At 45.4% G+C, this 12,900-nt stretch overlaps 1 protein-coding gene across 1 annotated transcript in view; it reads right to left on the bottom strand.

The window, feature by feature from the left end:
* Nucleotides 1-4,396: 4,396 nt before the first annotated feature.
* DLGAP5 (DLG associated protein 5) overlaps nucleotides 4,397-12,900 on the bottom strand; it is a 59,170-nt gene continuing 50,666 nt past the window's right edge. Inside the window, exons 16-19 of the mRNA XM_088461348.1 lie at nucleotides 6,988-7,048; nucleotides 6,671-6,896; nucleotides 6,073-6,128; nucleotides 4,397-5,032 (exon numbers count right to left, since the gene is read on the bottom strand). Coding sequence (XP_088317474.1) covers nucleotides 4,955-5,032; nucleotides 6,073-6,128; nucleotides 6,671-6,896; nucleotides 6,988-7,048 — 421 coding nt within the window. The 3' untranslated portion in view covers nucleotides 4,397-4,954. The remainder of the gene's footprint in view (nucleotides 5,033-6,072; nucleotides 6,129-6,670; nucleotides 6,897-6,987; nucleotides 7,049-12,900) is intronic.

The raw sequence follows: 12,900 nt of genomic DNA on the forward strand, positions 1-12,900 counted from the left end.
TGAACATGGTTTTAATCACTTGCCTGGCGGGGTTGCATCAGATGTGACCACGCCAGGCTGGGTGTTTTTTGTTTTTTACATGGTTGCGTCTGATACGAGCAGTCAAACACCCACTGGGCGGCTGCTGGATGATTATCCAGGGACTGACGATATCCGGGCCTGTTTATACCTTTTTGGCTCCTCCCCTGGTGACTGTGGCTGCTCCTTTCTGCACCTACATAAGCTTCTTGCAATGGATGAAAAGAAAACTAATTCAGGAGCCTGAAAAGGGCAACTCAGGCTGTATGGGAACCTAGTGCTCAAGTGATATTTAGACACCTGACAGAGCAGGGTGTTTTACAGGGCCTGTGCGTATTCACCATATGTATTTCAAAGCCTTAATAATTATAAATATAAAAGAATTGGGAAATGGGGATTTAGGAGAGATTCCTGCACAGGTTTTAGATGAAAAAATAGTCAATAAACCAACAGTACCTTAGAGCATGTCAATAAGAGGGGACCCTCTATATTACAAAATAGGTGTTGGTGGTGCTCCCAGGAATAAAAAAAACAGATTTCTAATGGAATGTTTTACACAGGCAAAAAAAAGAAAATATATTCCTTTTTGGGGCACTCTTATTTGAAATCTTAAATGTATGTGATAGGTTTATGATGTTTAAAATATACTTTTTTATTAAGTAACTTTAAAAATTCTGTTTATAAAGGATGAAAAAATTCCTATAGGTGAAAATATTTAAGTAAATTGATTCTGCTAAACAGTCCAGAAAATTTGTACAACACATTTAGGCTTCAAATGAAGTGCAATCACTACCAATCATCTGGTTTGGGCAGTGTTGCCTTTTGTACTATAATTACAGAACACAGATCAAAATTAAATAGAAAAAAATGTGTTTGCCCAATTTAGCACAGATCAAAATTGCATAGGTCCCATGTGGCAATAAAACGATATGACTTAACACTTTAGAACACTCATATCAATAACACAGAACACTTATTTAATCAGTTTATAAATCAAGTTCGCATAGACCACAAATGCATAATCATATATAATCATTGATAAGCAAGGACATAAAACAATATCGGATCGTATTCCCATCTGTATATTATTTATCCCTTTAGTAGCAGAGCAGTAATATTATGGTGTTACCACCTGACCAACTTCTACTTTTGCCCGTTGTACAGCACCTAGTATTGGACGGGCAATGAGAGAGTGGGAGAGCTGGTGACTCATGAAAGTAAAGTGTGGTGGTCAGATGTTAAAGACCTGTGTATGGGTGTTAGGTGGACCTTTGGTGCTAAATAGCATTGCAGGGACCAGATTCGTCCATGGGTGTTGGGTGGATCTTGATGCAATATGCATTGCAGGGGCCAGTTTTGCCCAGGTCAGTCAGACTACCACCTTAAAGAGAGAATATACACCTGTCTGTAAACTTTACTGCCGCTATTGGCAGCTTTTAACTGCACTATCACCACAGTTACCTAACATTGAGTGTAATCACGTGCTGTGGCACGTGGGGTGTACGCATTGTGATGACGTCACCTTAACTTGCCCGGCAGTCCGGACCGCGTTATGCACAACGCATGGGTGAGTAATAACCCTGTATGTATAAATAAGCTGTATGTATTCACTTGTTTATTGTTCCCTGATGAAAATCTCACACTAAAAGAGATTGAAACGTTGGACACCATACCTCCGTAGTGAGTCTTTTTTTCACGAGTCTTGTCGAGTGCCGCCGTTTTTCTTTATATATATATATATATATATATATATATAAAATGATACATAATCTAGAAATTAATCTTTATGTAATGTTGTTTAAAAAGGGTAATAAAGTTAATGATGAACAGGGTTATATTTATAATCATAATGCCAATTTCACGTATCATATGAAAACAATTTTAACATAAAGGTCAGTTACATTTTTATACCATGGATTCTCTAATGTGAATTTAACACATATATATAAACTGGAAGTGTTGATGTAACACTGCGAACCTGAGGTACTTCTGCTGAGCCGAAGCTATCAGGACGTGCAGGTAGGCATCCTGTATGGCCAGAGACACCATAAAATTCCCAGGTTCCATAGCCAGTATAATTGACTGCAAGGTTTCCATATTGAACCGAAGCACTCAGAAAAATTTGTTTAGGGACTTGAGATTTAGGATAGGCCTGTATGTACCATTGGGTTTTGGAACCAAAAATAGAGTGGAATAATACCCCATTCCCCTCTGGGGAGTAGGTACCATAACTCCCTGTAGGAACATAGATCGAATAACTTTCTTCAGTTCCAATGCCTTTTCCTGATCTATATGATGTCCCGTAAGGCAAAATTGATGCGGAGGCCTGTATTGGAAGGAGAGGGCATACCCTTGAGAGACCACTTCCCTTACCCATGTGTCTGTCGTGGTATGACACCAACACTGGGCGAACTGAAGAAGTCTGTCCCCCAAGGAGAGGCCCGTCCAGTCAGGCTGAGGGTTTGGCTTGGGGCTTGGCAGCTGGACGCCCAGCACTCAAAGCCTGCTTCTTGGGCTTTGTGACTTTTAGTTCCAGACGGTCTGGGAAAGGACTGAACTTTGGCCTTACTCTGAGGACGGAAGGTGCAAAAGGACTGAGTTCCAGAACTTGATGGCAATGGGTAAACAGGCAGACTTGGCAGCAGCCATAGTGTCCACAATATTGTCCAAATCTGGACCAAATAAAACCTGGTCATTAAAGGGTAAACCTTCTAACCCTTTCTTGGACTCAGCATCTGCCCTCCAAGACCACAACCAAAGAGAGCGCCTAGCCAACACTGCAGCTGATGAAATACGAGATGTTAGGAGACTAACATCCAGAGCAGCCTCATTCACATATGTGGTTGAATCTCTGAGAAAAGCTACCAATTTGACTTGCTCACCGGTAGCTTCCACAGACAAGGATGCTTCCAAGGTATTAGCCCAACGCGCCATTGCCCTGGCCACCCAGCATACTGCCATAGCCGGCCTAGCGCTCCCTCCCCGAAAGGGAATAAATGGACTTTAGGCATATTTCCACTTTCCTGTCCGTAACATCCTTTAAATGACATGGATGGCAAATGAAGTGTCGCACTTTTGACAAGGCGCGTAATATGAGACTCCACCTGAAATGAAGTTTCCCATTTAGAGAAATACTTCTCCTCGAACGGATAAGTGGCCTCCAATCTTTCTGCAGCTGAAATCTCCTGTTTGGAGTTTTCCATGATTCTTCCAAGTGTCCAACTAGCTGATATGGCAGCAGAAAAGCTGTTGCTGAACTTTTAACTTCTTTAAAGAAAGCATGCTTGGGTTTGGCTGCTGGAATATCCTCATCCCCATTACCCATGGCCACACGGACCACACAAATAAGACAGTGCACATAAATTTTGGACTTAAGCTCCGCCTCTTTTAGAGGGAGCTCTGACTCCAATAAGTCCTGAATTTCCACATCATCTTGATAGAACAGTCAGACAGCCCTAGCAACAGACACATACAATGCCAGGAAATTCCTGCACTATCTACTAACTAGACCTTGTGTCTAATAGGAATAGTGCAACATACACTGACCTGCTTCGAGGAGAGATCTGTAGGGGGACCCAGGCTCCACCACTCCCGGTGAGACCAGCGATTTGCACACACAAAATGGCCACCAGAGGACTTAGGGGGCGTGCCTGAGGGAGAGCTGCTTGCAACCGCCAGACCCCGCTGTGGAAAGGCGCGCAGTGCAGCAGGGGAGGGGCTGATTGTGCTGTACAGGGAAGGCCCGCTGACGTGCTATTAACCCCAGGGATGCCATAATGTCCGCACACAGTGGCCCCCTTTCCCTGGTGGTCTAGTGTCAGCGCAAGCGCCATGCCTGTTGACACACGCAGCTGCTTCCCAGGGACCCCCCAGCCCTGGGAACCAAATGAACAGTTTTATCAGCATACGCCCACTGCTTACCTCAACGTCCCCCGTGCAGTCCGGCCACAGTCCTGGGCGTCTGGGGATTTTTGCTAGCCAAAACCCCCAGACACCCGCCACGATCCCCAGCGCAATGCCGGCGTCTCGTGTCGGAGTGGCAGCATGGGCGTCTGCCGGACTGCCCCAGCTGACCACTCTGCTGTTTAAAACTATTTTCTGGGGCTGTCAGCGCAGCCACTCTTAAAGTGACCCGACTCCGGCCGAACACCTACGAAACTGAGGTGCCTTGGGGGCGGGGTATAGGAGGGGCGCACTGCATCCTGGGAGCATAAGTTTAACTATGAGGTGCCCGACGACTGATGTCATCAACCTATACCCCAAGGTCTCCTGTGGAGCCCTATGGACCCTGCAGTAGAAATTAGTCATTAAAAGTAAAATCTTGTAAAAGGACAAAATTGAGAAGCTTTAGTAGAAAGAATTGAAAATCACTCTGGTCTTCCATAGTTAGGAAGTATTTCACGGCTGCTATCCCTTTATTGTGGCCAATGCTTGTATACAGTGATTCAACATCAAAGCTAACCAATAAATTTTTCTTTTTTTTGCCTGTGCAAAACATTCCATTAAAATTATAAAGCAAAGTATACACTTCCTATTGACATCAAGACAATACATTAGTCCCATTGAAACGCTGTTTAAAGTTATTGTAACATTTATAGAATACAAGACTTGTGAGCTTACAAATGAACTGAGTCCTAAAAATACTGGACACTTGAGAGGAGCAATACCCTATAGCAAATGCCTGAGTTTCACCATTCTTACATTTATATACATTGCATCATTTTACATAAAGTGGAAACTGGTCCAGATAACAATCCAAATATACATTTAACTGCACATTATACATATGAAAATAAAACTTAAAACAAACCTAACATGGTGTTGATTAAAATAAGATATATAAAAATATATGAGAAAGTCAAATGCCACTTTTTTTTCTTTTCATAGTCTGTACAATCCTGATAATTTTGTTGCAGCATCATCTTAGTAACAGGCTTTACTTTTCCAGCGGTGAAAACACTATTAAATCAGAGGCTGCTGTGGTAGATTGAAGCCACAAGGGGGCATGATTTACCTGCAAAGAGACAAGTCTGTTAGAAAACAAAACTTTTTTTAAAGTCAAATCTCATGTTCAACCTCTTGCAAGGCTGAATCATGCCACTTTTCTTATGATTGAACTAGGGATGTGCAGGCTCGGATAGGTTCGAGTTTGCACGTGGAGTTCGGATTTTTCCCTCCAAAAAAACGGAACTCAGAAAGAGGCAAAACGTCATCTTACATGGACGAACATCATTATTCCTGGACAAAAGTCCAGGAATGATGATGTTCGTCCATGTAAGATGACGTTTTGCGTCTTTCTGAGTTCCGTTTTTTTGGAGGGAAAAATCCGAACTCCACGTGCAAACTCGAACCTATCCGAGCCTGCACATCCCTAGATTGAACTGAGATTAGGGGGGTCAATTTACCAAGCCTTGGTTGGAGATAAATACTAGCCAATCAGCTCCTAAATGCCATGTCACAGGTCGGGTTTGAAAAATGACAGGAGCCGGTTGGTTGGTTGGTACTTTATCACCATCCAAGGCTTAGTAAATAGACCCCCTTAGGTCTCATATTGTAGAAAAACCTAGGTTATGTGCACTTAAGAACTTAATGCTCCTCTTGTCATTTCAGTGACTTTTCACATTAGATTAAATGGAGTTTATAATAAATTAAAAACACAAAACAATTATATCAAAATAAAATAGTTTTCAAAACAGCATGTGTGACCGATGTCTTTTTATACCAATATGTAGCGGCTACATTCAGGACAGTTGTATCACTCAACTAAGATGTGAGATTCTTGCCAGTTCACATTGGAAATGGAAGCAACAAGTGATACTATAGAAGTAATTTTAACTATAGAGTTGAGAAGAAAAACAAAATAATATTAATAGAACATTTTTAATGCTTAAAATAACCATTTTCAGTAGACAGACTCTGAAGAGGACACAGTAAATTACATAATACTTGAGACTCGACATCCCCACCCTATGCTGAATGGATGTCTGTTTGAGTTCTTATTTTCCGAAGCAGACAAAAATAGCTGTACTTGTAATTTAAAAATCATTTCTCTACCATAGTTGGTGTGCAGCTTCCAAAGACGTCTAGAGGATCGTTCATGGTTTTCGCCTCTAGAACAAAAAAAGTTAAAGCAGATACATTAGCAAGACCATTAGATGCTGGATGTAGGCAGGTATGTGTGCTATCCCCCTCTAAGCTAGTATAACTGGTGGGTACGGGAATGCACAAATGAGATCTGAGGTTTGGCATAAGTGTACATATATACTATCTTATATTAGTGGTTCTCAACCTCAAGTTTTCCCAAAAGGTCATGTTTTCAGTCTGTGGAAGCAGGAGGAATAATTGCTGACCCACCAAACTAAACAAAAACTGTGCATGACTAAGGAAATCCACAAAAGCATGACCTATTGGTGGTACTTGAGGACTGGTGTTCAGAACCACTACTTTATAGTTCTGGATTTTATAGTTTCTTGAAACACTTTGCTAGTCAGCAGAAAAACAGTTTCCTTTGTCTTTTTTTTTTTTTTTTTAAAGGCCTTAATTTTGTATCGTGTAAATGGATTTATTGTGGTATTTATGTGGAATTAGAATACTGCATTTGTTCTCAGTCTCCAGAGAATTAGGAGAGGACCTACAGAAAACCAGTACATACCTTTATCTGGGACAAGATTAGGGCTGCCTACTAAAGAGTCATCATTCCTTGTAGTATGTACATCGGTTTCTGGGCTGCACATGAAAACGTCATCCGTTAATGGGCTTGTACAAGTATTCTCTACTTTTAGACACCAATCTTGCGATGTTAAACTGAATTCCTTTCGCCCCACTTCAATAGTATCACCTGGAACTAAACGCTTGGTCAAATTAACTACTTGCAGCACCTATACAGGAGAACACAGGAAATAATTACACCTAATAATCAAAATAACTTTTCAGTGTAGCGATGTCTGTTAAAATTAAATTTTTACTCACAGTATCAGACTCCACATTGTCAGACATAATAACCATAGCATGTGTCTCCTGGGGCTGCAAACTAGAATAAAGTTAAAAAAATTGTGTTACCCTACTCTAGTTGTCATAATAATTATCAACCCACACAGTCCAGAAGAAAGTGGTTTTCAGTACAAAATTATTAATTAGTGGTGATGTGTATGCAGATACATCAGTCCTGCATTTTTACATTGATATGCACTAAGCTACATTAATGGACAAATCAAATCCTGTAATTCCATGTGCAACAGCGCCACCTTTGGGTGAGGAAAATAAAGGAAAATGCACAAGCAAATTCTCATCATTGTTTATGTTACAAAAAAAAAAACTAACACACACCTGTAGCACAGAACAGTTGCTACAAAGTCAAGTATACATACAGAAGACAGGATACAGACATGAGACCCTCTAGGCTAGGAGTGGACAATAAACAGCCACCCAGCTGCTGCTGAACTACATATCCCAGAATTCCCTGCAAGAGTTTTAGCATGTCAAAATAGCAAAACTGGCAGGGCATGCTGGAATATGTAGCTCAATAGCTGGGGGGGGCGCACTTATTGCCCACCTCTGCTCTAGGCACTAGGTGGGTGTAGATTAAAGGTAGGGGAGTGGTCAGGTGTTCTATAAATTGGGAGCAGCACAGGAGCAGGAGGCATGAGAGATGGCTCCCAGAGTGGAAGCAAGACACATAGAACTTTATGACAATCACATGCAGCAGGGGAAGGCTGAATCTGGATTCAGGTTATGGGACTTCTGCAGAATAGTTCAGCACAAGGTGGAAGATCACGCTTTGGCACTGACTGGTTTGGGAAACATGGGTGGTGGGTAAACAGGGACAGAGCAGTACTGCAATGCCTAAGAGACAAGGATGTGCATGGTTTACTTCTCACAAAGTCATAATAAACATAAAAAAACCCCTAAGAGTGAATATGGACTCCCAGTGCCTATCTGAATGGCTCATGAAGCAACCAAGTGAGACTGACATTCAGTACAGCTGTGATTTCTGAAGAGTCACAGGTTCAAAACCAAATACTCATTACACATTACTGAATCGCATGCTGTCATAATCTGTGATAAGAGATATGGTAAGAACTTACTTTTGTTATCTGTTTCTACGAAGTCCATAGGGTTGACCTTGGGGGTATAGCTGGATCTGGATCCACGGGCACCACACAGTTAAAGCTTTAGCTCCCAGGATGCACTTGGGTCCATCCTCCTCTATACCCCGCCCCCGAGCCACAGGCACCTCAGTTGGTGAGCAGCATAGGCCGGAGGAGGAGACTAAATAGAGAGAGAAGGAAGACTGGAACACACAAGAAACCATACTCACAGAAATGGGAGATGGAAAAACCGGTGACCAGTCACACAGCCCATTTGAAGCCAGGTGCGTCAGGGCGGGCGCCCTGTGGACCCTATGGACTTCGTAGAAACAGAGATAACAAAGGTAAGTTCTTACCATCTCTCTTGTTTTCTACTTCAGGGTCCATAGGGTTGACCTTGGGGATGTCCCAAAGCAGTTCAACTAAGGGCGGGGACGCTCCTGTGCAGAAAGGAGAATCCTGCGCCCAAAGGATGCATCCTGAGAGGCAAAAGGTGTCAAACGCATAAAACCTCAAAAACGTCTGAATTGAAGACCAAGTGGCTGCCTTACACAGCTTAACAGCGGAGGCACCACGTCTAGCAGCCCAAGAGGGACCCACAGACTGAGTGGAATGAGCCTCAACAGAGGCTGGAACAGGCAAACGTTCCTGTATATAAGCCTCACGAATAACAGAACAAAGCCAACGTGTTAAAGTTTGTTTGTTGGCAGGCCAACCCCTCCTATGAAAACCAATAAGAACACAAAGAATCGGACTGTCTAACCGAAGCAGTCCGGTCCACATAAATTCTAAGCACGGACAACGTCCAACGAAGCCTCATTAGCTGTAAGATCAGGAAACTGAAAAGCTGGCACCACAAGTTACTGATTGATGTGGAACTTAGAGACTACTTTAGGCAAAAACTCAGAAGGGGGACTACAGGAGAGCGCCCCCAACTCAGACACCCTCCTGGCCGAAGCAATTGCCAGGAGAAAAACAGTCTTAAGTGTTAACCACTTGAGATCAATCGACTCAAGGGGCTCAAAAGGAGGTCCCTGCAGGACCCAAAGAACCACCGCCAAATCCCAAGGTGCCACAGGAGGCACAAAGGGTGGCTGAATTCTCAGAACACCTTGGAAAAAAAGGTGTGAACGTCCGGTAAAGTAGCAATCCTGCGTTGGAACCACACAGACAATGCCGACACATGCGCCTTCAGTGAGGCAAGACGTAAGCCTAGGTCGAGACCAGACTGGAGAAAAGCCAGAATCCTTGACACCCTGAACACTTGAGGATCATAGTTCCTGGACTCACACCACTGAAAGAAAGTGTGCCACACTCTGTGGTAAATTCTTGCTGAAGCAGACTTACGCGCCCTCAGCATGGTACTCGTAACAAAGCTCGAAAAACCCCGTGACCTTAAGACGGCTGTCTCACGAGCCACGCCGTCAAAGACAGCCGATCCAGATCCGGGTAAAGGCAGGGCCCCTGAGACAGCAGGTCCCGACGCTGAGGCAGAAGGTACGGAATGTCTACTGACAAGCTCTTGAGATCGGAGTACCAAGGACGTCTGGGCCACGCTGGAGCCACCAACAGAAACGTGCCTCCGCCCTGTTTGCTGCCTCGGGTTCTAAGAAAGATCAGAGAGATCGGAGGAAACAGATACGCTAGGTGAAATGTCCACTTCATCGACAGCGCGTCCACCAGACATGCGCCTGCGTCCCGTCCTTGATCCGTACACTGGCAACTTGTAGGTGTGACAGGATGCCATCAGGTCCAACTCTGGCAGTCCCCACTTGTCCACGAGAAGCTGAAACACCTCTGGGTGAAGCGACCATTCCCCTGGATGCACGTCGTGACGGCTGAGGAAGTCTGCCTCCCAATTGAGGACTCCCAGGATGAAGACTGCCGAGATAGCTGGAAGGTGGCACTCCGCCCAAGCCAGGATTTGAGACACCTCCAGCATCGCAGCTCGACTGAGAGTTCCTCCCTGGTGATTTATGTACGCCACCGTGATGGCGTTGTCTGATTGCACCTGAACTGCTCTTCCGTGAAGAGCGGTACACTGCCCGCAGCTCTAGCACGTTTATGGGAAGAGCTGCTTCTTCCACAGACCACCGGCCCTGAAGAGACAACGAGCCGGTCACTGCTCCCCAAACCCGGAGACTGGCATCTGTTGTGAGCATAACCCAGTCCGGGATCCAAAAGGGGCGACCCTCGCTGAGATGATCTGTCTGAAGCCACCAGCTTAATGACAGACGTACTTCCGGAGACAACACCAGCCTCTGAGTCCGGTGAGGTAACCCGTTCCATTCCGAAAGAATCTGCCCCTGCAGGGGCCTCGAATGGAATGGGGGCAAATTCCACCATGTCGAAAGCAGACACCATGGATCCTAGAACTCTCATGGTCGAGTGTACCAACACTCTGCAACTGCTCAGGCAACTGTGTATTCGCAGTTGCAGGGAGGAAACCTTCTCTGGAGTCAAGAAGATCTGCTGCTGACGAGAATCCAGGAGAGCTCCCAAATGGACCATCCTTTGTGATGGGATCAGAGAGGACTTCTTCCAATTTATTAACCACCCGGGTGTTTGTAGACAAGCAATGGTCAGATGTAGATGGCGAAGAAGTACCACCGGGAAGCTTGCTAGCAGAAGGTCGTCCAGATACGGCAACAGCCGTATACCCTGGTTCCGGTGGGCGGCCATGATTGCCATCACCTTGGTGAACACCCTCGGAGCCGTAGACAGGCCAAAGGGCAACGCCTGAAACTGGTAGTGCTGTTGCAAGATAGCAAACCTCAGATACCGTTGGTGTGCAAGTGCTATAGGCACATTGAGGTAGGCGTCCTGGATATCCAGGGAGACCATGTAATCCCCGGGTTCCATCGCCAGAATGATGGAACGCAACGTTTCCATCCTGAATCTGGGAACTCTGAGATATTTGTTCAGAAACTTCAAATTGAGGATAGGACGATGAGAACAGTTGGGTTTCTGTACCAGGAACAGAGTAGAATAGTACCCCATCCCACGTTGTAACTGTGGAACGGGAACAATGATCCCTGCTTGCAGCAAGGACTCTATAGCTTCCTGAATCTGCAAAGCTTTGGTCTCGTCCAGAGAAGGACTCGTGCAGAAAAACTGGTGGGGCGGCCTGAGCCGAAAGGATAGGGCGTGCCCCTGGGAGACTACTTCTCGAACCCAGGCATCAGTGGTGGTATTGTGCCAACACTGGGCAAATTGAAGAAGTCAGCCTCCCCACTCTGGGGTCCCCCAGAGGGAGGCCCGTCCCATCAGGCAGCAGGTTTACCTTCCTGCTTGGAAGAAGGGCGCCTGGCACTCCACGCTCGCTTTTTAGGTTTAGGAGTGACCTTGGTTGCCAACTGCCTCGGGAAGAACTGAACTTTGGCCTTACCTTGAACCCGAAAGTACCGAAAAGCAGAGCTCCTCACTTTAGCCGGCGCAGAAGCCGAAGGGAGGAAGGCTGACTTGAATTTAGCCAGAGTATCTACTATCTTGTCCAAGTCAGGACCAAATGGCAACTCCCCATTAAAAGGCAAAGCCTCCAGGCCCTTTTTAGAGTCAGCATCAGCCCTCCAGGACCGATGAGCAGACACAGCCGTAGCTGAAGCTCTAGAGGTCAGCAGACTGGTATCCAACGACGCTTCCCCAATATAGGAAGCAGCATCTCTTATCTGTCCTACCAACGCTCTCTGAATCTCTGGAGCATCCTCAGGAAAGGTATCTTCCAAAGCATTGGCCCAGCTCTCGATGGCCTTAGCCACCCATGAGATGGCCATGGACGGGCAAGCCACCGCCCCTGAGAGAGAGTAAATGGACTTCAATGTAGTCTCCACTTTCCTGTCTGTGGGATCTTTCAAAGAGGAGATAGACGGTAAAGGCATGGTTGCGCTTTTAATTAAGCGGGTGACATGGGAATCCACCACAGGTGGGGTTTCCCATTTCCTGCAAAGATCATCAGGAAAAGGGTAGTTAGATACCAGCCATTTCTGTGGTTGGAATTTCTTACTAGGCAGCTGCCAAGCTACCGCCATATGATCCACCAATTGGTCAGACACAGGAAAAACATTTGAAGTAACCTTAACCTTTTTGAAGTTAGGATACTTAGACGCTGGGACATCATCCTCTATATGAAGGATGGCTCGCACCGCCTTAACTAATGCCGGCACATTAATGGAGGTCCTAGTTTCAACCTCCAGGCCTGTAGCTTCAGAGTAACACCTGCGCGCTCTCAAGTGTGCAATACAACAGTCCAAAATATGGTATTGTGTGGCTGTATGTGACTGACCTCACCACACTTGTTTTATACAAGTGAGGTCCACAGAAAAGCCCTCCCCCACACACCTTAGGGCCGTAGGAGAAGGAAAGGGATAGGTAGAAGCTGACAGTAAGTAGAAATAAGTCACAGACAGGTAGCGCTAGCAAAAGTCACATACAATGCAGGAAGAAATACTCACTGCACCTTCCGCTAAACTCAACCGCCCAAATTCAGTGTCTGGGAGGGCTATAGCGCTGTGTACACTGTCCTACAACAGGGGAGAGGTACACAGGGGGACCGGACCATATATACAGCCTGAGAGATCTGCGTTGTACCATGGAGAAAATGGCCGCCGGAGACTTCAGAGGAGGAGTGGCCGAAGATAAGCACAACTCAGCGACGCCAGACACAGAGTAGAAAGACGCGATGAGCTGAGGAGCCGCTGTACAGGGAAAGCTGTCTCCCCTGTATTGATACCGTTTGAACAGCATCGATATTAGAGAGATTTGATTGCACAGACCAGATTGCCCATACCTCCCATTT

The sequence above is a fragment of the Taudactylus pleione genome, unplaced genomic scaffold, assembly GCF_031769625.1.
Source record: "Taudactylus pleione unplaced genomic scaffold, aTauple2 ptg001041l, whole genome shotgun sequence".
Classification (NCBI taxonomy): Eukaryota; Metazoa; Chordata; class Amphibia; order Anura; family Myobatrachidae; genus Taudactylus; species Taudactylus pleione.